The sequence below is a fragment of the Zingiber officinale genome, chromosome 3B (genome assembly GCF_018446385.1).
Source record: "Zingiber officinale cultivar Zhangliang chromosome 3B, Zo_v1.1, whole genome shotgun sequence".
NCBI lineage: Eukaryota > Viridiplantae > Streptophyta > Magnoliopsida > Zingiberales > Zingiberaceae > Zingiber > Zingiber officinale.
Genome location: NC_055991.1, coordinates 42,632,371 through 42,653,122, shown reverse-complemented (window position 1 = coordinate 42,653,122; position 20,752 = coordinate 42,632,371). Strand labels below are relative to the sequence as shown.

The 20,752-nt window shown below is 40.2% G+C and overlaps 2 protein-coding genes across 3 annotated transcripts; one reads left to right on the top strand and one right to left on the bottom strand.

Annotated features, from left to right (window-relative positions):
* The first annotated feature begins 3,382 nt into the window (after positions 1-3,382).
* On the top strand, positions 3,383-20,497 carry LOC122056427 (SCF E3 ubiquitin ligase complex F-box protein grrA-like). Of its 2 annotated transcripts, XR_006133154.1 has the most exons (3): positions 3,383-4,566; positions 6,525-6,631; positions 6,756-6,914. XR_006133154.1 is itself a non-coding variant. In XM_042618374.1 (2 exons), the coding sequence occupies exon 1, from the start codon at positions 3,445-3,447 to the stop codon at positions 4,525-4,527; it is 1,083 nt and encodes a 360-aa protein (XP_042474308.1). In that variant the 5' UTR covers positions 3,383-3,444; the 3' UTR covers positions 4,528-4,566; positions 20,353-20,497. The 2 variants fall into 2 exon arrangements, 1 of the variants encoding a protein (XP_042474308.1); XM_042618374.1 differs by lacking the exons at positions 6,525-6,631; positions 6,756-6,914 and adding an exon at positions 20,353-20,497.
* On the bottom strand, positions 4,788-6,040 carry LOC122056428 (ethylene-responsive transcription factor TINY-like). The gene has a single exon (XM_042618375.1). The coding sequence runs from the start codon at positions 5,550-5,552 to the stop codon at positions 4,896-4,898; it is 657 nt and encodes a 218-aa protein (XP_042474309.1). The 5' UTR covers positions 5,553-6,040; the 3' UTR covers positions 4,788-4,895.
* Positions 20,498-20,752: the final 255 nt, after the last annotated feature.

The window sequence follows — 20,752 nt, the reverse complement described above, 5'->3', positions numbered from 1 at the left end:
TGGAAGTCCAAGTAGGTCAAGGGAGTGACCAGATACTTGGCATGAATAGAAAAGTCCAAGTGGGTCAAAGGGATTGACCAGACACTTGGTGGGATGTCCGGTCAGGTGGGGAGTGCTGGCATGATGTACCAACAGGTCAAGGTTGACCGGATGTTGGTTTGAGAGGTTTGGGACTTGGTTTTGGGCAAAAACCAAGTGCTGGATCGATCCTTGGATCGATCCAGGCTGTTGATCGATCAGTGGATCGATCCAGATTCTTCCCAGCGATCAGAAAGCTTCTGGATCGATCCGTGGATCGATCCAGGCATTATTCCGAGCACAGAGGCGCTCTGGATCGATCCGTGGATCGATCCAAAGCCTCCCCGATCGATTGGGAACATTCGAATCGATCGGGATCCGACCGTTAGCGTCGATAAAGGCCGCAGGCGCACGATTCCTTCGGCATCTCTTCACCGATTCACTTCAGATCTCTCGCCAGCTCCTCCACAGCACTCACAAAGCTCAGATCGCCAGTTCTTGAAGGATCTTGGAAGTTCTCCAAGTCAAGAGGCGGATCAAAGCCAAGAAGAGAAGCTAGGGTTAGGGTTTATACTCATTGTAAGCTTGTAAGCTTGTATTTCTTGTATCCTTTCCCTCTCTTCTTGTATTGAGTCTTGTAGGGCTTCTTCGCCCTTGGTAGTTACCATAAAGGAGAGTTTTATTAGTGGAGGGTGTGTGTGTTGGTGTGGATCCTTGGATTAGTCACATCTTGTGAGGTGGATACCAAGTAAACCAACCGTGTTAGCGTTGTGTGATTGTTTCTTTGTATTTCCGCTGCACATCTTTGAAGGAACAAGCAATGCCGACCACCGAGCGAACGCGACGAGCTATTCACCCCCCTCTAGCTACTTTTGGTCCTAACAGAAGGCGCCTTGAGATGGATAAAGGGCAGCGGTCAAGGCTTCATCGCAGAATAATTTCTAGGATAAAACTTAGGGATTCAAGGCGCCTTAGAGCTTGATGAAGACACCTTGGACACCCTTTATAGGGGGGTTTCGACCAGCATCTCAACATAACTCACTCCAAGCAATCCTTCTGCGACTAGCTGCTAACGACACGATCCCGAAGTGCTGCAATGACCCCCCGACGACCCGGAACTCCGAATCTTCAGTTATTGATATTGTCGTCGGTATAATTTAATTATTTCTTATTGATTATTGTACTTCACTTGTAATTCTATTCGAGCTTATAGTTGTTGCCCACGGAAAGCGATCAAGGATCGCGGGCCTTCGAGTAGGAGTCGATCTAGGCTCCGAACGAAGTAAATTCCCCTGTGTCTCTGTGTTTGTGTTTCTTTATTCCACTACGTGTTTTTAACTCCGATAGTTTTACGAATCGAACGAAATAGCCGCGAGCGCTATTCACCCCCTCTAGCACTTCTCGATCCAACATGTCATTCCTCCATGTTCTCCGATCGATAGGGGTCGAAAATGAGCTGATAATTTATCTTCCAAGATTTCTTGGAAGAACGGTATGCTTACCCCCTCGGGGGAGCTATTGGTCATCGAAACTTTGCCTTTTCGAAGATCACAAGCAGGTGCGTTCTCAGAAGATGATCCTTGGGGCCTCTCCTCTCATCCCATGTCATCAGGAGGTGTACGTAATAACGCCCGGTGATATGCTATCGGCATTAGTAAGAGGTTGGCTGGATGCACATGTGCTTACGGGGAGGCTGGATTGGTTAGAATCCAGTCTGGCCTTCCACTCGAATACCGCGCTCGGCCTAATGGTCAATCACAAACACGGCGGGATCGTTCTGAAGAGGGCACTTGGTCACTACTTGCTACTGTTGCACCATTTTAGCCGCTCGGGCGACTATTAATAGTTCTAAATCTTCTTGCAACAAAGTTACTATGGTGAGTCATCCAGTCTCATCCATCTTCAAGTCTTGGATGCAAGTAAAGTACCACAGACGACGCCAAATATGATTTTGTCCGAAAACTGAGAAGATGACTGTTGCTTGGGAAGGTAGCTCTAATGTTGACTACTTGAAGACTCTAATTCAGCAAAAAGTGGCTCCGAGTGGTCCTACATGTCAAAAGGAGAGTTAGTGACTGGGCCAGACAAGAGGTCCTCAACGTAGGCCCTCTGACGCTCAAGTCAGTGATTGAGTCAAGTAGATGAACAATAGGATGAACAATAACTAGGAATGTGTAAAATTGCGTAGCATTATGTGCTTGTACCCGGTGATGGAGACCTCTTTATAGTGTTACTGTTTATCTATGCATGAATCTTAAAGCCCGTCCAAAAAAGGACAGACTATAAAGATGCTCTGACACCTTTCCTAAAATTGACCCACAATTTTTGTGTTTGACAGAGAGGAAGCTTCTAATGTATAGCTTGCAGGTAAAATATTCTTTGTCTTCCATGACACATAATGCCAAAGAGGAATATAAGGTTGTTGGGTTGAGGGACCCATAATATACTTACATGGTCAGCCGACCGAGTTTCTCCTGTAACACGATCGACAATCGCTCATAAGGACTAGCCAATCAGACTTATAGAGTGTTGTCGAGAACTCGTCCTTTACTCGGCCTATTTGTTTAGCCAAAAGGGTTCAATTCAGATCAGGCATTAATTTTGTTCGATCAGGCTATAGTTCTGATCGGTTGGGCTACTTTACTAGGTTACTTAATCGTGCTATCTTCAAGTGGTAAATAAGTACTAGCCCTATAGAGTGCTGACTCTTCTTGAGTTATTCATCAATATTTAGAGACTTGGCATCCGACCGACCCATAACCTCTCGGCTGAGATAATCTACTGCACTAACTTCAAAGGTTGACCATTCTTTAACTTTGACCGTCATGTCAATTGGCCCTCTTCCAATCGGCTGGACTACTCGACTCGGCTAGTTTATCGTGTTATCTTTAAGTGACAAATAAGTCTTGACTCTAGAAAGTGCTTACTTGTCTTGAGTTATTCATCAATATTTAGCGACTCAGCGTTCGAATGAACTAATGGTTCAATCGGATAACCTGATGGACTCAGCGTCCGATCAACCCAATGGCCCAGTGGAATAACTTCTGAACCAAGATGGCCGACTATACTGACTTTAAAGATTGACTAACTCTATATTATCTGCCATATCAACTTTTAGGCATGATGAATCATCTCAAAATTAATGGATTTAAAAAACTAAATATAGGATGTCAAAAATTAATAATAATAATAATAATAATAATAATAATAATAAAAAAGATCCATCTCTTTTTTAATGTTACTTTATGCTTCTTTTAATTGATAAAAAATATCTCATTGTTTTGGGCCTTGTCGTAAAGTTTGGGAACTTAAAACAGTTGGCTGATGAAAAGCTTACTGTTGTGCTCAAGAGATGGGCTGGCCCAGCAGTTGGTCAAGGGCCTACCCTGGATGTTCTTCTCTGATCTTGCGGAAAGCTAGCCGGCCATGGAGCGGCTCGGCGACGACGAGTTGGCGCTGGTGCTGCGGGGCCTAGACCACCGGCGCGACCGTAAGTCCTGTGCCAGAGTCTGCCGGCAATGGCGTCGGATCGAAGCTCTCACCCGCACTTCCCTCCGCGTCATCGACCCCTTCTCCCTCCCGCAATTCCTCCCCCGCTTCCCTAACCTTACCGCCCTCCGGACCGACACCCCCATCTCCGATGCCCATCTCCACCTCATCGCACGCTCCTGCCCCGATCTCCGATCCCTAATCTTCAACGTCCGCCGTAGCCTGACCGACCTCCCAGAGAATCCCCAATCGGACGATCTCACTGACACCGGCCTGGGCGCCCTAGCCCTAGGCTGCCAGAAGCTGCAACACATCGCTTTTAGGAATCGGCGCGGAGTCGGAGACTCCGGAGTCGTGGATCTGGTGAAGCGCGCCAGCGATTTATCCGACATCGATCTGGCTTGGTGCAGCAAGGTCTCGGACAGAGCGGTGGCCGAAATCGGAAACTTGACCTCCTTGTTCGTCCTCTGCCTCCGCGGCTGCTTCTTGGTCACCGACATCGGATTGACTCATCTGGCCAATCGGCCGTCATCGAGGACCCTGACAGCGTTGGACCTCTCCGAATGCGATCGGATCACTGACGCAGGTGTTTGCGAGTTAAAGATGCTGCCTTGTCTGGAAAAACTGAGCCTCGCAGACTGCGGCCCGAAGGTTACAGACGTCGGAGGCTCCGCCATTGCATCAATCGACGCCCTGCGGAGTCTGGACTTGTCCTGGCTGATCAACCTGTCGGATGCCACGCTCTTGGAGCTATCTCGAAAATGCAAGAAGTTGGAGGAGCTCAACGTGACGGGCTGCGAGTTGATTACTGGTGCGGGAGTTCTTGCCTTCTCGAACCACGCTTCCATGAAGAACCTTGTCCTGGCTTCTTGCTACGGCGTGTCGATGGAAGATGTGGTGCAGACGGTGAGGGCGAGTCCGTTGCTGAGGTACGTAGGGTTGGACAAATCGCTGAGGGGTTGGATGTCGACCACCGTGCAGGAGAACATTGATCCTAGCTGCGAAATATACTGGCTGTAAGACATCTCTGCGAAGTTCAGCAAAATTTTGATCCTGCAGGTACAATGCCGCCTCCATTTTCTTTTGATGATATTTTTCACATAATGCTTGGTATTCATCAAAAGATTAATATTCTTCCCCTAATCTGATCAACTGTGAAACATTCATGCATGATTTACATGGTTTCACAGTTCTTGTCTAACAGAAAAATAGATTCAAATGTTACATGTTAAGCATGGAGAATTAACACGGGAAATAGAGAACTAGGGAGGAAACTGAGATTAAATGGAACTTAAAAGGCCCTTAATTAAGCCCCTAATTATGAAAAACAAAAAATTGAAAGGGCATCAGAGAAGATTAAGTAGCAATGATGCATTGATTAGTAATACTTAGAAGCTGGTGGGAAAAAAGGCATCCGGTGAGTCGATCCACGGCGGCAGCAGCGGATCCACATCCACCCACGAGTCGACCCTGTCGTCGTACAGAAACTCGCCTCCGGAATCGGCCGAGTCGAGAAAGCGGCACCCGTCGAGACACGGCAGCTCCACGATCTCCCCCAGCTCGTCGGGCTCCGCCCCGTCCACCGCCACCGCCGGGGGCTGCGCCGCGCGGTCTCCCAGGTCGCCCGCGGCTGCCTTGGCAGCCGCGGCCTGAACGTCGCGCGGAGACAGGGTAGCCGGACGGGGCAGCGAACCGGCGAGCTCCGGGAAGTTGAGCACGGCGGCGGAGCCCTTGATGCTGAGCGCCGCCACGTCGTGGGCGCGCGCCGCCATCTCCGCCGTCGGGAACGTCCCCAACCAGATGCGCGACTGCTTGCGCGGCTCCCGGATCTCCGACACCCACTTCCCCCAACTCCGCATCCGCACGCCGCGGTACAGCGGATGCCTTCTCCGGCCGCACACCCGCGGTTTGGCGGACAGGCCGCCGGCCTCCTTCCGCAACGCTTTTGCGCTCCGACCTCCTGAAGGAGGAGGCGGATGCGAAGAGAAGGAAGACATGGAATTGGTGCTGCTCTCGGGTTCAGAAGAGCTTGGTGGATCCGCCATTAATGGCAAAATGCTATCTTTTCCCTTCCTTTTCCTATCGCACTCGCCCCGCTCTAGTTTGTAAACGGTGGTCGCACGGCAAAAATCTAACTTCCGAGAGGGTGGTCCATCAGGCCCAGTTTACCTGAAACAAAGTAAACTTAGCGCAAACAGACAACGGCAATGGAGACCCCAAAACTTTCAGAGAAGGACCAATACTAGATAAAGTGAGCGAGAGAGAGGATGAAGAAGATGTGAACTGAAGGGAAGAGTATTAATAACAGAGAATGTGATATGATATCTAAATCAACAATGCCCCTTTACTTAAAAGCCTCTGATCTGCTCATTAATATTTGTTTTTTCTCTCGATGTTCTTCTTCCTTTCACTCAATTCCCTCTCTTCGCAGGAGTACTCATGCATCTGCCCCCCACCAATTATGAATCCTCATTATGCTCTTTAATTTCATCTACTAAACTGGGCTATTAATCTCTGTTGGTACCTAGTTTAGACAACGCACAACGCCTAGCTCGATATATTTGTATCTCATCGGGCTTCTCTCTCACATGACTTTTGTAAACAATGAACGGATTAAAACATTGCCACAATTGAGCCTCATCTTCTTCAGTGGTCCCTTGAGGGTTGTGTTAGCAATATATCGTACGTCTTCGGCTAGTGATTTTTCAACAATAATTGATCACAGAGAGCAACACTCTGTTTTGAAAATTAATATACTGTAATATTATTCTTTGAATGTAACATCATATTGGTTCTCAGTTTAGCTCAGTTAGTAAACATATGAGATAATAAAATGTGAGGAATAAAATGTGTAATGTTGTTCTTTAAATATAACATCATAATAATTAACGGGAGGAATAAAATAAAAAATAAATACATTATTTTATAAAAAAAAATCTAAAAATTAAATGTATTTTTTTTTAAAGAATTTTATAATTTTAAATGCGTTTTGACTATTTGTTGGAATGGGATCAAAGGTTAGTGACCTCCTCGATTAATGCTGAGAAAGGGTAGGAAGGGATGCCCATCTCATTGGTCATCTTATTTGATGGTGATTTGACCACTACGGGGACCAAAAAGACAGGTCCGTAATCGAGAACTCACTGCTCCATGGTACACATTATGAAACTTCTAAACTTTCAGTGTTACGCTGAGCGTGCATGTGGCTCAATGCAGTCCACTAAATCTACACCTTATTTATTCTTCAGGAACGACAAAAGAATCGACGATCAGTACTGCCATTGTACCTCCCAAATGCTACTGTGGCTTGTGTGCATCTGAAACTTGTGGTGTCCAACTAGGACGATCTAGAAGAGCTTGAAGATTAATTCGAGTTTCTAATACTCAAAATCATGAGCTTAGTTTATTTGAAGTATTAGAACAGCAATTTTCATACGTAGAATCCGCATCAAGGTGATTATATTAAGTGTCTTTTTATTATCCACTTTTTTTTAAAAAAATATCTGTTATCTTAATGGCTCCTTAGTATCAATTTCACGGATATAAAGAAAGGTAAATACAGATACACAAGTGTTAGATACATAATAAGGTAAATTTCTGATCGTTAGTTCTTAAGAATCGACCCCTGCCATTACGTTAAAGATGTCAAGAGCCCACTATCTACGTTATGTCATAGGAGCTTTTGTTATAGAAGAGAGATAAATCATGGTACTAAACGATCTCCTATGTGAGAAGAACTAATTTCCTAAGAGAATGAATCCCATGAGATTCAAAATTTTCTTCGGTGATGTAATTTTATGATTGCACCTAGGGGGTATATATAAAAATTTAAGGCGATAAATAAGCAAGTCGAGCCAAACTTTGGGGGTATTCAAACTGTTATGACCAGTAGAGCTGGGGGTTGAATTGCTCACTACAATTCTTCTTAGTTTTGCAATGGATATTTGAAGTTGAGCACACCACAAGGTTAACATCTTGATTTATTTAGTATCCATCTCCTTGTGATGACTAATCCAAAGATTCACACCAACAATCACAATTTTCACTATGAATTCTCATCTAGGAAGAACATCGAAGGTGAAGAAATCTTTTATAGCAAGATTACAAAACTCTCAAATAGAATAATAGTATAGAAGAAGAAAAGAAAGATTATAAGTTTTGGCTTTGTTCTCATTCACTTTTGTTGCTTGAAGATCTTGTAGATGAGAACTTGACAATAAGATGAGGAGAAGAATAGCAATGAAATAGCAACTCCCCCCTAATCCCCTTTTTAGATGCTTCGGAATTAAACCGTTTCTTTGCTTTTTGGCCGTTACCAATCGATTGGGACAATAACTTAATTGATTACCAATCGTCTGACTTATTTGTTGAACGATCACTAATTCCAGATCAACGGCTGAGATTATTTCATTTTGAATCCAAATCAATTGGTGAGAGTCTTAATTGATTGGTAAGCTTAATCGATTTGTCAATCAATTCAGCAACCTTCTTTTCTCACGAACAAACCCTGCCAATTGGTTGGCAATGCCTAATCAATTCAGTAATTTTCTGTGTTCGCAAATAAAACCCTTAATCAATTGCACCAGTCGATTCGACAATTATCGATTGGTTGATCGATTTGAAAAGCTTCTGTGCTCGTGAAGAAAGCTCCTAATTGATTGATTACATCAATCGATTAGGGATTGGTTGATCAATTTGGAAAGTTTCTGTATTCGAGAAGAAAGTTCCTAATCGATTGCACCAATGCTTAATTGATTGGTCGATCAATTTAGAAAACTTTTGTATTTGCGAAGTAAGCTCCTAATCGATTGCATCAATCAATTACTTAATCGATTGCATCAATTAATTACCTAATCGATTTGTTGATCGATTTGGAATGTTTATGTGTGTTCAAATTTGATTACCAATTGATTGGTAATATGTGACAATCAATTGGTACACCTAAAATAGGGGTTTTTAGTCCTAAACCCTCGAGCACACTTCCAATCAAAACCAATTACTTCATGCCAGATGAACCTCCTGTTCCTTGAACTTTGTGCCTAGAACTTCCTTATCTCTGGGTCTTTATCTACCCTAACATTCGATCTTACAATCTGCTCGGTTCCCAGCTTTTGCCAAGAGTTTGGTCCTCGATTTTTTTGGACTTCTCTTGCCTTGTATCAGTCTTCCAACCTGCAAATACTTCTTTTTGCTAAGAATCCGGTCTTCGATCTTCTTAGACTTCTCTTGTTTTGTATCCAATCTTCCGATTTGTAAGGATTTTTTTCTTGCCAAGAATCCGGTCCTCGATCTTCTTGAACTTCTCTTATCCTACAAAGTTGTAACTCAAGTTAGATCAAATGTATTAACTTAAACTTAAATAATTATCAATCATTAAAACTTTTCATCCAAGGTATGATTGTATCAACACAAACTTGTTTGAAAAGATAATCGAGCCGAGCTTAAAATGAACCAAGTTATTGAAATGATTGTTCAAGGTTGACTTAGATTATTTTTTATGAGCTTGAGCTTGATTCAAACTTTGCTTAAGCTTTGTTTGTTTAGATGTTATCAAACTCTCAATGAAAACTTGTTTGATTGTTTGAAATATTTATTTATTTGATTGGTTATTGAACTCGATAATTCAAACTGGTTTGTTCATTTTAAAAGTTTCTTTATTTATTTAGTATTTTGATGAGTTTTATTGATAAACATGGCTCATGAATATTATCCACGAATATTGTTCATGAATATTAACAAGTTGAACACATATGTTTAAGTTTATTTATTTAATTTAACAAGTTGTTCAAATTTATTTATTTAATTGATATGATATGTATTGAGCAAACATAAATAAATTCTTATTAAATTGAATATCAAATTTATTCATGCACTTCAATCCTTATAAAATCCATCTTAAAGCTTCTCGAGGTTGAGCAAATAAGCCGCCCTGAGAGCATAGCCAAGTTAGTTATTATATGATAGATTTATAAAATGGAACAAGAGTCCATTTCTAGCGAAGTCCACATAAATATACATCCTTATATGTAATGACTTATTACGATTTTTTAATTTATTTCCTCATAATGATATGGAGCAGTTATGGACTGCTAGGGTATTGAATTTATAGAGAAGTTGAGCGAAACAGCCGGTCAGAGAATGTGCATGAAAGTCGTCGGGCCATGCAATTGAATCAAAAAATGTGGAACCATCATATCAACGCCTCCCTAAAGTCGGTCCCATGGATATGAAAGAGGAGGCCAGGAGGGAGAATGCTGGCCAATTACACTTGTTGAGTGCATAGCAGATACGAGAAATTTAAGGCAAGATATTGTACGATTTTTGAAAACTAAGAGATTTGTCCTCACAAATAATTGAACTCTCTTAAAAAATTGATATCGATTGATTTATTTATTTGTTAGATATCTACAAATGACATGCTCTCGAGTTTCATTCAAACTTCTCATGCTTGGGAAAAAAAAGAGAGTCCTAAACAGCTCTAACTCTTGCCGATATTGGTCTTCGGCAAAGTCTTTTAGTGTCGTTGATGCATATATGTTTCAATCCCTCATGACGTTTGGCCCCATAACTATAGCTGCTAACCTTGATCTCGACTTTAAAATTTAGGAGTGATCATTGAAATTTTACTAATTAAGTTCACTATTCTAGAATGCATGAGGGTAGGATTCACTTGACTGATGTAGGTCAGACCTTGTGCCAGGTCCGAACCAGATCTGGCTTGGACCCAGAATCGAGTCAATGGGCCAGGTACTCATTGATCTGGTTTTGGTTCAAAAATCAGAATCAACCCGGCACACTTCGGCCCGACCCCAAGCAGGGGTCCGAACCGGACCCGGCTCGAACTCGAAACTGTGTCAACAAGCCGGGTACCCTTTGACCTAGTTCCAGTTCAAAAATCGAAACTGGCCTGGCAGGGTGTCAGGTCGGTTTCGGTGCATCCCCTCTAAAAACCACCCATCGATAGTTAACCGTGGATTCGAATCGACAGTTCAATTTTTCATTTCTGTTTTGGACCGTTAGAACCGTCGGTTCACGACCGTTGAAACCGCTGCCGTTGGGATAAAAAAAAGAAGGATTTTTTTATAATTTTTCAATGGTTGAGATCATTTGATCATTTTTTTTATCAATGACTATGATTTAATGTTTATTATTCTTTAAAGTTTATAAATAGAGAGCTCATTTCATTACTTTCACATGTATATTTTTTACTCTCATTCTCAATTCCACAATCTCTACACACTTTTAATTCTAATTCTCTACACTTTCAACTCCCTCTTCCGAGTTCCGACTACAATGAAAGGAGGTCAAGGGAGAGGAGGTCCATCATCTCGATCTCGGAGGGACAAAGAAATAGCGAATCTGAATATTCAATCCACCGATGATGGGACCGAGCAACTTCTGAATCCAAGTTCGACACTCGAAACCCAAGAAAATACTGATGCAAGTACTTCTAAAGTTCGGGAAGTTCCTCCTTTAAAATCTTTTAATTTTACTAAATATTTTGATAAAGTCACTATTCAGTAGGGAGAATTGCGTGCAAAATATAAGCACTACCAAACAATGCTTCCTATAAATTCCAAGCCAGTGACCCGAGTCATCCCGCAAGTGAATTGCCTTGAAAGAAAGTTAGCACCTCTCTCGTTTTTGGAAATTAGCAAGGAACACACGTTAGTTAATAAAATTGAAAACATACAAACGAAGTAAGAAACAAAAGAATTTACTTGGTTTGCAACCGGGGAGGTTGCTAATTCAAGGCAGTGGAAGCTCAACAAGAAGATCTCCTTTGGTGAAGGCAGAGTAGCCTCTTACATATGTTACCGCTCGGACATAAACAAAGACTGAATTCGTAAATGAAAGTACAATGTGTTGTTCCAAACTCCTAGAATCCGGGCTCTATTTATAGCTTACTGGTCAAATTTATCCATTGGTTGACGTGGCAGGTTCGGGCACCTGGAGAAGCTTCGAGCACCCCAGCGGTGCACCTTATCTACTTTATAACAACTCTTCAACGGCTTGATGATATGTGTTTATTGGTACCTGGGTGCTTGGACTACTCTAGGCGTTTAGAGTGTTGTTGACGTGGACCCAAACTCTATCACCACTGCAATATCTCGGAAAGAGCGCCTGTGCTGGGCCAAGTTGGTCGGAGCGCTCAGAGTCCGGGCACCTGGACTTGGTCCAGGTGCCTGGGCAAGTCAACTTCATGTTACTTGTTCGGTTGCTGCTCCGATCGCTTGGGTGATTCTCCGACTATCTAGAGTTGAGCTCACCCATATCCAACTCTAGCTTTCTCCTCGAGCAGTCTTCCTTCCCGACTTTTCGTCCCTTGAAAATGCCGCGTGTATCCTTCTCATCTACTGGTGTACTCTTCCGCAACACCTCGTCCCTTGGATACACCGAGCCCATCGACTCACTTTTCGTGTCCGCTAGTTGCATCTTCCACTTTATTTCTTGTGTTCCTAAGTTCCCACACACTTAGACATAAGACATCAAATAAAACACTGAGCCTAATTTAACCTAATTGATCACATCAAAACTCACACGGAGTACTTACAAAAACAACATATAGAAGTGAAACACCCAGTGAAATTTGGAATTGACCGTGCCAAGCACAATTTTCTAGATTTTATACTAGCGAAAGTATTCTAGTTTATTTTATATTTTGATAATAAATTTAGAGAATCATTATCTAGATTTATTTTCTAGAACATCTTTTATCTAGTTTTGGATCTAAATGCAATTTTGAAGATTTTTGTAAAGAATCTTTTATCCATCTGCTAAATATGTTCCTAAAACTACACTTACAAAAATAATTAAAAAATTAGTAAAACAAGGGGGAAAATTAATTGAAGAATTTAGTAAATTAAATAATTTTTTTTAATATTTCAATATTTGACGTGATCATTAGCAAATACATTCATATATGACTTGTCATTTGATCAATAACTTCTGAAATATCTAAAAAAAGTTGTTTGCTTATAGAATTTTTGATGAATCACATAATTCTTACAATATTTTACAATTATTATGTTTAATTTTAGAAAAATATGGATTAATTTACAAAATATTATTTGATAATGCTAGTTTTAATACTGCTAGTATTGAAGAACTTAAATTTATATATCATCTTAATATTGATAGTTTATTTTTTCATATTCATTGCATTTGCCATATTTTAAATTTATGTATTCAAGATGGATTAAGAATTTTGGCAAATCATATTGAACCAATTAGAAATGTTAATTGCTATTTATGGTCACATCCATTCATAATGAAATAATAAAATAAATTTTATAAAATTAATGGAATGAGACCTAAAAAATTTCACGTTGGAATTCAACTTATTAATTGTTACAAGATTTATTTCAATATAAAAATTATTATATTTATTTTTTGCACAAAATATTATTAATGCTAAAATATATTTATTTTCATAACAATGAAATATTTGTAATAGTATTTATAAAATTTTAAAAGTATTTAATGATGCAACTGAACAACTTTCTGATTTTTATTATCCTACTTTTCATTTAGTTTTAGGAAATTTTTATAATATAGTATTAGTTTTAAATGAAAATAATACCAATAATATTTTATCTTCTAGTGTATTAGCAATGAAAATGAAATAAAAAATATTTTTTTCATATTCTTGAAATTTATTTAGTTACATTTGTTTTAAACCCTAGATATAAATTAGAAGTTTTAAAAGAAAATATTAAGTTTGTATTATGAAGCTTTAATTCTATTTAAAGATTCTTTTCCTTATCATATTATATATAATATTAAAAATTATTTATATGATATTTATAATGAATAAAGTATAAAATATGGAATACAACTAAATGTTTCTAAAAAATAAAATACTAGTAGTAGTAATTTAAATCTTACAAAAGTATAATTTTTATTAAAAGAACGGAGAAAACATTCATGAGGATTCTCAAGTTCCACATAAGAACTTGAGAATTATTTTACGACTTCTTTTAATTTTAATGAAGCGGATCATGAAATACATTTTGATGTTCTAAAGTGGTAGTTGCAGAAGGTTCAAAGTTTTTCTATCTTCTTCATGATTGCCAAAAAAATTTTAACTTATCCAATTTTAACAGTTGTTGTGGAATAGTCGTTGAGTGCCGACGGTAATATATTGGATGAACGACGATCAACTTTGTTTCTCGACTCGTTAGAAGCCCAAGTGTTATTTGATGATTGAACTAGAGCCGAAAAAAGAATCTAAAGAATGCAACATTCAGATGATGAAGTAGAAGAATTTGATACTGAAAAAATAAATACTATAGAAACGGAAAATGGAAATGAGTATATAATAATGTCACTTCATAAGATAAAAGAGTAAAAAGGTAAAAGAACTATACAGGCTTTAATTTCCTTATATTTTAGGGAATGCATAGACAACTTAAACAAGTGCAATTTTTTTTTTAATAAACTTTCAATTTTTATTTTTTAAATACAATAATTTTGAATCATGGTAAACCGTACATAAATCATGAACTATGATGAACCGTGTATGAACTGTGAACCAGTAGTTTCGAATCGTAATCTTGAACTATTATGGTTAAGAGTTAATCCCCAATAATCATTGAACTGATGATTTCAACCATCAAATTGTTGATTCTGAACCGGAGTTGGATCTGGATAGAAGCTCCAGACATTTGAATTATTAAAAAAAGATGGTCTTATAAAAGAGTGCTTAACTCTTTGTCCAAAGTGAATTTGTGCATTAAGATTAAAGTACGATTTTGTATTTATAAATCAAAAGTGCTATTAAATTATATGATAGATGCAATCAAATTACGTTGTATGCGCTATTAAATTTTATTATAAGTGCTACCAAATTATATTATGAATGCTAGTAAATTATATTATGACTGGTACTAAAATTGTATTACATGTGTGTCAATTGTACTTTAAGTTATTATATTGTAAATGCTATCAAATACTACTATAGGGGTGTGTTTGGTTGTATAGGCTAAAAGGAAGACCAACCTAAAATCAATAATTTGACCTAATTTGCAAACTAAAACCAAACCAATGAAGTGTTAAATCATTTTTTAAGTTGGATTGGTTTAGTTTATGGGTTTTGGATAAATGTCCATTGCTAATTATTCGGTTTCATTTTTGGATGTAGTTTCTCCAATAAAAACAAGCACAAAGTCCAATTGCACCGACTCAACTCGCTCTTTTGGTAGCTCTTCAAACTATAGTCCTTCCTTCTTGCAATTTGTTTAGTGTTGGGTCGAAAGAGACGGTAAATCTCACACGTTTAAAAAGAGATTTGTTTAGTCCTTCCTTCTTGCAATTTGTTTAGTCATTCCTATAAGAATAGAGGAGAAGAGATGTTTAACGTTGCGTTGTCAATATCTTCGGAGTGCTTCCTTGCTCAGGAGGAGGATGAACCGTTCATGGCTTGAAGAAAGAGGCTCTAGGATTTCCCCTAGAGGGGAAAACTCTTCCTAAAGGTTAAAATCCCCATTGTATAGGATACATCGATCATTGATTGACTATGAGAGGATAAGTATATGTTCTTTATCCATTACTCAAATGGTAGTGGTAAGAACGGTATGGTTGTTGGTATTTTTTGAGACTGTACTCCTTGATCTCCAATAAGTTGTTGACAGGCCCGACCCCTACCTTTCAACTCGGTCTCAGTTGGTGTTATAGAATAATCTACATCCTCTGCCTCAGGTTGGGTCTTAAGTGTCAACTAGTCGCGTCTATAGTCACCCCCACCATGATTGCGAATAGAACTGATTCACTAAGTGTCATCGTATTAAACCAAATCAGTAAATACCTATAGACAAGTATAAAAATAGTTATACAATCCAACTAAATTGAAGGGAGTCTAACCCATCACACATGAATTTCTATGACATTCAACTTGTCTAACATTAACCTACACTAAGTAGTGAACACAAAAGGTAAGATAATCATCAGTGGTATACCTTACTTTCCTAAAGCTTAGATATGCCCTTCGACTTACCTTACACCCCAAACTTATATAATCATAAATCGAAACGAGATGGAAATCCCCAAAACACAAAACCCATCATTTAAACTCAAACCATGCTCTGATATCAATAAAATTGTCACATCTTGAGGGTATACTTGTCCATCAAATTGGATGGTACCCTCTAGTGACAATATAAGAAATAATCGATATTAAATCATTTAAAGATAACACAAACACCAAAGCGGTATAAAATCACTATGTTATTAAAAACTGATGTGTATATGTATGCATGTATATGAGATCATACTAAACTATACAAGATAAAAGTCATATTATTCTAACAAAGCTCAAATCGATATAGTAAGAAAACTGTAAATGTAAACAACGAAAAATAAACCAAGAAACTCAATAGAAATCCAAACTCGAGTGGGATTGACAGCTCAGACCTCTAAGAAACACAACACATCCTTTATCTAATAACCTGAAAGTTAAAGGAAAATTAAGAGGTAGTGATTGCAACAACGTTGTGGGTATAAGAACATAGTGCATGATACTATATGGAAGGAGATCAAAGGATGCAATCTCAAGTAAAATACTTACTACAAAACTAGGAGCACCAAAATAATCATCCGCTAACAAAAAACATAACTAACAATATAACACTCTACTAACCTGCTCAACCAGGTATAACCAATAAATCGAAAATACATATAATACCTCAAAATCTGCACAAACAAATACATGACTGATATATAGCAAGCATATAATAAGCACTAATTGTAGGAGAAACGCTTTTCTACGGATGATCTCGTGGGTAGCCAAGGAAAGTAAATACTCACTGTTTGCTAGTGAACTCACTACCACATATAATCTCGTGGGCAAACAGGGAATGTACGTAGATATCTAGCTATGGACTACATGCAAACTTGCTACCACGAACTCCATGGTATCATCATCAATACCCTAAAACAACAAGGTCATAATCAAGTAGTCCCAGATAGCAGTCCGAAACAGATAACCTAGTAGAACACTTTACCACTTGCTATAATATAATATCTAACACTTATAAGCACAAACCTAGTATATAACCATATAGTACGGTATAAATGCATGAGCATATGATCACAACTACACTATAGTATGATAATATTCTGCATGTATAACCAAACCAAGTAGGAATATCAAGTTAGACTGCATAGATATCAAAATAAATTAAAATACAAGATCAAGAAATAAAAGGGCAAGCTTAAGAAGTAACGTAGAGTAGATATCAAGGTAAAATAACTACTTCACAAGCAATGCAAATAACTTAATCATGTACTAAGGTCAAAAATCTAAAGGAGTTAAGTAAGAACTATCCACTTCAAATGTAGATCTTCCTAACTATCTTCAAGTCGAAGGGGTTTGCTTCGCTCTCTAATCCTCTGCATATAGCTAGAACAGGTGCAACGGTCGGCCATCTGGCAGACCACATTATGTGCATGCGACATTTCTTCGAACATCGAATGGGCCATGTTCATGTCTCCACCACGTACATAACCAAAGATGAGGGAGTTATAGGACACCTAATCGCTCACAAGTATATCTTCGAGCACTTGGTGGGCGTCCTTAAGAAGGAGGCACTTGGAGTACATATCAATGAGGAAAATTACCTACGCAAAGGTCGAAGATGATCCTAACCTAACAACATGAGTGTGGACCTACCGTCGGCAGGCGGCTAGTGGTGACACTGGAGACAACAGTAGACAGGAAGGGAAGGCAGCGGCTACATGTCATTGCAAAAAGGACATATCGTCACAGAAAGGGGTTGTTGCGGCTCAGGACGGCGAGGTCAAGCCGCCCAGCGGCAGCGGTAAGACGCGCGATCACACGCAGGGAGTTGCAACATTTGGAGGTTGCAACCGAGTCGCAACTATTAGACGCGTCAGCGGCGGAGGCACTGGTGTCTGTTGGGAATGGCAAAGGAGTAGCGCCGACGATCTGCCCACAATGGGGAAGAAGGAAAGTGGCACCGACATCGGCTTGTTCGTGTCGATGGAGAAATAGTGCCGGAGTTGGCTTGCTCGTTTCGACGGAGGCGTATCACGTGGTGGTCGGTGTCGTCGATCGGGTGAGAGGGTGTTGCCAGTTACGCGACGTACGGGAGAGGGTGGGCGGGCGACTATTCGTGTTCGCGCACAAACGAGGGAGACGGCGAATTAAAATTTAGTGTCAAATGATTAAAAAGTAAATTTATATTTCAATCAAACTCCTATTTAAATGGATATCTTAAATACGATTTATATCTTACCCTCTTAATTTCTATAAAATTAAAAAGATTCATTTAAAATCTAAAAAAATTTCAATAATTTCTATAAATTCATATAAAACTTGTAAAATACCAAAAATGGCGAATAATGATAAGAAAATTTTCCGGAGTTTTTAAAATTTTTTTGGGAATTTTTCGGAGACCGTATGACTTCGTTTATGGGATAAAATTTATGTCCCGGGAAAAGCATGTTTGGGCTATCCCGTTTTAACGAGGAAATGTTTATATTTATATTTCCTTTTCTTTTATTTCTTCATTTTCTTTCTTCTCCGCTAAACCACCCTCGTGCCTGACCCTCACAGACGCCTCCTCGCGCCGAGTCTTCTTCCCCCGCCGAATCCGTGCCCTAACCACCATTCCCAACCAGCGCCGCAAAACCACCTCCTCTTACCCTTTTTGCTCCCGCGACACCAAGCCTTTCTTCTTCATCTTCTGCCCGACGCCGTCTGTGCCCTAGCCATCGTCTTGGCCGCGCCTTCTCCACCCGACAGCGACGCCGTCGCACGAGACAACGCCGGCGACACTCGAGCCAACGCCAGCCGAGGACCCTACTTCTTCCTTTCCCCTCGTGGCTGTGCCCTAGAGTAGTGTGTGATCCTTCTTTCTCTTTGCGCCACCGCCGTGCCCTAATTCATCGGCAGCACAAATCCACTGACCGTCCACCAGATTTGATCCAGTGCCGACCTTCCCTGTGCCCTAGCCTGAAGCCGACGGCCACAGTCCGATATCTCTCTGGCGGCCACTGCTTAGCATTCCTTTTCCCTAGCGCCGCTGCCTCCCTTGCCCTAATCTCTGCTCCGTCTCCCCTGTGCCCTAGATTTGGGCGCACAGCCGCTTGATCGTTGAAGTGTGATCCACTGCAGAGCTCTCCAGGGTCTGCCGCTGTGCCCAAGCACAGTCGCTGATTTTGCCTTTTTCCTCTCGGGTCGTGGTGATCTTAGAGGTAGGTACACCTACTAGTGGTGATTTGGGTATCTGATATCTGTTTTGTGCTTATTGGGTGTTTGGTTGGTAGGGGGGCAGTAGGTGCAGTGGATTCGTGTCGCCTTGGTTGTCGAAAGGGGATAGCTACCTTTGTCAGATTCGTGAACAACACTGGTGTGTGAAGCGGAAGAGGTAATGGAAACTATTTTGTTGCTGGAATTGTAGGTTTCGGTTACTCTTCCTTAGTGCAGTTGTTTATTTGTGCTAGTAGCAACCTTTTTGTTTGTGGATCAACAGCAATGACTTGGAGTTGAGGTAAGGTATAGGGTTTTTGATCATGTTGTCGATGATTGATGGATAGGTTAATAACTAATGTTAACCTAGGTATATGTATTGAATTATGGATAAATTGGATTACTAGATGGTTAGATTTATTAGGGTTTTACCCTAATTTAGCCTTAAGGATTTTTATTTGGCTATGCATTTGAGTTGTAGCTAAATAAAAATGTATGTATATTGGTGACACAGGACCTTGACGCAAGACGAGCATCTCAACGTTGGATTTGGACCGGATACGATCCCTTTATTGGAGGCGTACCTTGACTTATCTTTGATAATGTCACATTGATATGTTTAGTAGGTTATAGCCTTTAGTAATAATTATGTTCGTTCTTGTTTCGATATGTCACTACCGGATACCTGTTACATGCTTGTTTGCTCACCTGTTATGCATTTTATGTTAGTGCCCACATGATTATATATATGCTCATAGAGGTAGTGACATACCATGCCTTATTATGTTCAGGACCCAGGTTTTTGTTTATACCATAGCGGACCTGTATACCCTAGATTTGTGGATTTGACTTATTGATACTAGAGTACATATTTTATATATATGTGGATTGGTTTAGGATATTGCCATGCTTAGTGTCATGCATCATTCGCATGATTGCATGCTGCGCGATAGTCTGCTCCATTATTGTTGAGCACATCGTCAGTTTCATCACTGTCGGTGCTCCGTTGGTCCGCTCATGGGTAGCGTGACGCAGCGTGGTAGCACGTCAGTTTGCTCGGTGGTGCTCCGTTGGGACGCTCATGGGTAGTGTACTGCAGCATGGTAGCACGCTGGGATCCCTCCCCGTCATTGTGCACCGGGAGATTAGAGCATTGCGCTCCCCCATTTATGATTTGGGGTAGGAGGATAGGTGTACTCCGACAACATCCCGTCCACTCGGTCACTCATCAGGAGCAGTGACGTCAGAGTGCCCGGTTGTCACAGCCCTACCCACTCGGTCTCACTATTGTGTGTGAGATGACTGACTGGCATCAGGGGTGACCATGTCATTGACATCATATGCATTGATGCATATACTGATTGTGTTTGTTGCATTTATATACTGCATTTGGATGGATGCATATGTTTGACATGCATACAGGATTTATGATACTCTCGGTCTGACGACCTGACCATTCTGATAGGAGGCCCTGGTGAGTACAGTTCTCTTCAACCCTTTCCTATTGTGCATTTCTAGTTTTTGTCTAGGAGACTGTACTCCATAGTTATTTCTATTTGTTATATCTTACTATACATATCAACTGGTATCTGTTGAGTTGTTGAACTCACCCCCGTGGACGCTATCTTTTTCAGGTACCTGGTTGTTTATGGAGTTGCTTGGAGTATCCTACCTGCCGGTCCCCACGTCGCATTAGAAGATTAGTCTCTGTATTTTTGTTTATTTTTATCTTGGTATATGATATGTGTGTATTTGGTTTTGTGTTCCGGTTTTATTTCCGGAGTGTTGTGTTGTTGTGTGGTGTAAGCCTAGCCAGCTAGCACTCTTCGTTTATAGTTGTATGTGTTGTCTATTGGATTTCCGCTGTGATTGGTTTTGGTACAGCCGAGTGTGCTGTTAGATTTACATATAACTGCGTGGTTATATTTTTGTGGTATCAGCCGAGTAGGTTGCATATAAACTGCGTGGTTGTGTGTATGTTCTAGCCGCCTGTGGCTGATGTATATTGTGTTTGTAGAAATGTTTCAGATTGCC

What these genes read in the sequence shown, in the direction of transcription:
- LOC122056427 (XM_042618374.1), top strand. Translation starts at nt 3,445, where the DNA reads ATGGAGCGGCTCGGCGACGACGAGTTGGCGCTGGTGCTGCGGGGCCTA.
- LOC122056428 (XM_042618375.1), bottom strand. Translation starts at nt 5,552, where the DNA reads ATGGCGGATCCACCAAGCTCTTCTGAACCCGAGAGCAGCACCAATTCC.